Source organism: Colobus angolensis, unplaced genomic scaffold (genome assembly GCF_000951035.1).
Source record: "Colobus angolensis palliatus isolate OR3802 unplaced genomic scaffold, Cang.pa_1.0 Scaffold561, whole genome shotgun sequence".
Taxonomy (NCBI): Eukaryota; Metazoa; Chordata; class Mammalia; order Primates; family Cercopithecidae; genus Colobus; species Colobus angolensis.
In genome coordinates, this window is record NW_012119166.1 from 233,962 (window position 1) to 237,522 (window position 3,561).

A 3,561-nucleotide genomic window follows, 5' to 3' on the forward strand; every position below is an offset into this window, starting at 1 on the left:
GTGTTAGCCAGGATGGTCTCGATCTCCTGACCTCGTGATCCGCCGGTCTCTGCCTCCCAAAGTGCTGGGATTACAGGCTTGAGCCACCGCGCCCGGCCTCTTATTCTGTTTCAAAAGAGAAGTCATTTTTTTCCCCTTTGGACCTCTCATCTGACTAGATAGAAAAGTCTATTTTTAAGTTAGGTTTTTTAGACACATTGTCAGGTTTTCCTTAATTCATGTGTTAAAGTTAAAACTTGCTTCAAATTTTTCAAATGCTCTAAGAGCAAGGAATCAATAAAAACCAACGAAATAGCTATTTAGCACTAAGAAGCATATCCAAGAAATCTATTCTAAAACACAGACATTTCAAAAGTTCACGTTAGGTTGGTACAAAAGTAAAACAACAATTACTTCTGCACCAATCTAATAGTTCTTGTCCATATTATATTTAAGAGTACAACGGTTTACAACAAAGATTGGCAAACTAGGCCAAGTGCAGTGGCTCATGCATGCCTGCAATCCCAGCACTTTGGAAGGCCAAGCTGAAAGGATCACTTGAGCCCAGGAGTTTGAGACCAGCCTAGGCAACATAGTGAGACCTCATTTATACTAAAAGTAAAAAAAATTAGCCTGGCGTGGTGGCATGCACCTCTAGTCCCAACTACTTGGAAGGCTGAGGCAGGAGGATCGTTTGAGCCCAGGAGTTCGAGGCTGCAGTGAGCCATGATCATGCCACTACACTACAGTCTGGATGACAGAGCAAGACTCTAAGCAAAAAAAAAAAAAAAAAAAAAGCAAGGAAAGAAAAAGAAAGAAAGAGATTGGCAAACTATAGTACAAGTACCAAATGTGGCCCACCACCTGCTTTATAAAGTATTACTGGAACACAGCATGCCCATTCATTTATGCATGGTTTATGGCTGCTTTCCAGCTACAATGCCAGAGCTGAGTAGTTGTGAGAGAGATAGTATGGCCCACAAAGCCTAAAACATTTACTATCTGGCTCTTTACAGAAAAAGTGTAATGACTTCACGGTCTAAGTAAGATTTCAGTTTGTGCTACAAAAACTAATTTAAGCAATTTCCTGCAATTTGTATCAAAAACAAATAAATTAAAAGCATATATTACTCTAGAAATAGCTTTCCTAAAATTTTTCTGTAATAAACAGAAAATGCCTAAAAAATATTTACAGCCAAATAAATGCTTCTTTTTTCAAGTAATCATGAAATAAAAGCTGAAATCCTGCATATATACAGTTCTACCACAAGCATACAGACTTCATTTCCCCAGCTAAAGACTGTCATTATCTGCTTTCTCATCTTCTCTCACCCAACACCAGAAGCATTCTCTTCTTTCAGCTGCATTCCCTCTACTTCAACTGAAAAGAATGTTATTTTCTGAGCCAGGCAGTATTTCTCTCTTTTCCTTTTTCTCTGTTGACTTTTCTTTAACTAGTTTCCCTTCTAAAATAGTCCTTGGCATAGGTTTTCTGCACCCTATTGTTAAAGAAACATTCACATTGAATAAATAACTCAAACCTTCTGGAAGAGCATAATAGAAAGAAAGAGAAAAGCAGTAAAATTACCCAAAGAATAAGGAGTACCTCAGCACAGCCTTCCTAGAATACAGTAAAAAATGATATAAATCTTATTCCTTTAGTCATACAATAGTAAGACACCTTTAACTTTGATAAAAGCTAGGAATGGCTATACTGGTAAAGCTGTTTTCTAGCAATAGTAACTTTACTCAAATAAAAGCACATAAAGCAGAGAGAAATAGTGAACTGGTAGAATGTTTTCATTGTCTAAAATAAGTGAAATTTACATTTATACAAAAAGCACTTGAGTAAGACAGAACATGTGAAAAGCAAAGCATAACTCACAAATAGTGTAAGAAATTATAAATGCATTTCAATGAAGATGAAATCATTTTGACAGAGGTTTTTAAAGCACAATAAAGAGCAACTATCCCTTTTTAAAATTAACTCCTGGCTTGAAAGTCTCAATTTTAAAAAGATATTTGTGGACATACAGAGGTTCATTATGCTATTTTCTCTACTCTTGCATATGATGAAATTTTCCATAAGTTTTTAAAAAGATGCATACATCAAAGAAAAAGAGAAACTGAAGTTTTAATGTCTAAAAACAAGTTATTGGTAGATATTTGTCAGAAGAAAGGAGAAGACCTGTAAGGAGAAAAAGAAATACACTCTGGACCAAGAATTCATCTACACAAAAGCTGCCTCAGAGTAGGAAGCACACAAATCACCCAATAAGCAGTTAAAAACTCCACCAAGAACACTTTCAATAGTAAAAGTTTAAAACTCACAGTATAACAGTTTGAAATAGTCTTAACAGAACTCAGACTTGTCTTAAAAAGACAAAAAAAAAAAAGGTCCCAAGACGGGGAAGTCAAGGAGGGCAGATTGCTTGAGCCCAGAAGTTCAAGACTAGCCTGGGCAACACGGTGAAACCCCCTCTACAAAAAAATTAGCTAGGCATGATGGTGCACACCTGTAGTCCTAGCTATTCAGGAGGCTGAGGGAGAATCACCTGAGCCCCGGAGGTTGAGGCTGCAGTAAGCCATGATTGCACCACTGCACTCCAGCCTGGGTGACAGAGCAAAACCCTGTCTCAAAAAGGAAAAAAAAGAAGGTACAATCATTTTAACAGGCTTCTCCAGGATGTCATATACAAATTACCTTTGAACTCTATTATCATCAGTTTATAGCAAGGTAAATTTTACCTAACTAAGCCTTTAGGTTTCCAATAAGAATTAAATTCCTGTGATTAAAAAAAAAATAAGCATCTACCATAGAGGAAATGCTTTCAAACTAAAATATGAGTTGTGATTTTAAGTCCAGGAACTCAATGCCTCCACTTTCTTCACTACTACCTAATTAAGATCCCAGATCAATTTAATACTTAAAAAAAAAAAAAAACTGCTTGATTTATTTCATACCTCTTTCTTCCTCATGCTTTTTGGCAGATGCACTTTTAGGTCTTCCTCTTCCTCGTCTGATATGATCTGAATGGCTGTTACTTCGAGACCTCTTTCTGTTTTCTAAATCTTTATTTACTGTAGAATTTATCTTCTCTCTCCTAACTCTCTCTGTTCGCCTCCTCTTGGCCTCATGCTTGTTTTCTGTATGGATGAATAAAAGTGATATATTTTAGGGCTTAGCAAGAACTGTTTGCCCAAGTTCTCATTGTCTTCCTTTTTCTTTCTAAATAGCACTACAGTATGCTTCCTGGCATATTTCATAGAACTACAACCATAACATGTATGTCTCCCCCACACCCACATAAGAAAAAAAGAAATTCAATAGAATTCAGATCGCAATAACACATGAAGTAGGAGGAATCTTGGAAGAGAAAACAAGTTTCTTCATTTGGCAGCTTAAATTTCAGCCTCTACAAGTTCACACAATTCCACAGCAACCTGTCTGCCTTTTTCTTCCTGTTTACAGGCTAAAAGTAGTGAAATATTAAGAAAAGAAAAAAAAAGGCCGGGCGCGGTGGCTCAAGCCTGTAATCCCAGCACTTTGGGAGGCCGAGACGGGCGGATCACGAGGTCAGG

The 3,561-nt window shown here is 37.1% G+C and overlaps 1 protein-coding gene across 1 annotated transcript in view; it reads right to left on the reverse strand.

Annotated features, from left to right (window-relative positions):
• Window positions 1-3,561, reverse strand: part of LOC105525880 (chromosome unknown open reading frame, human C16orf87) — a gene marked incomplete at its 5' end in the record, with an annotated part of 31,073 nt that overhangs the window by 4,911 nt on the left and 22,601 nt on the right. Inside the window, one exon of the mRNA XM_011961662.1 lies at window positions 2,944-3,126. Coding sequence (XP_011817052.1) covers window positions 2,944-3,126 — 183 coding nt within the window. The remainder of the gene's footprint in view (window positions 1-2,943; window positions 3,127-3,561) is intronic.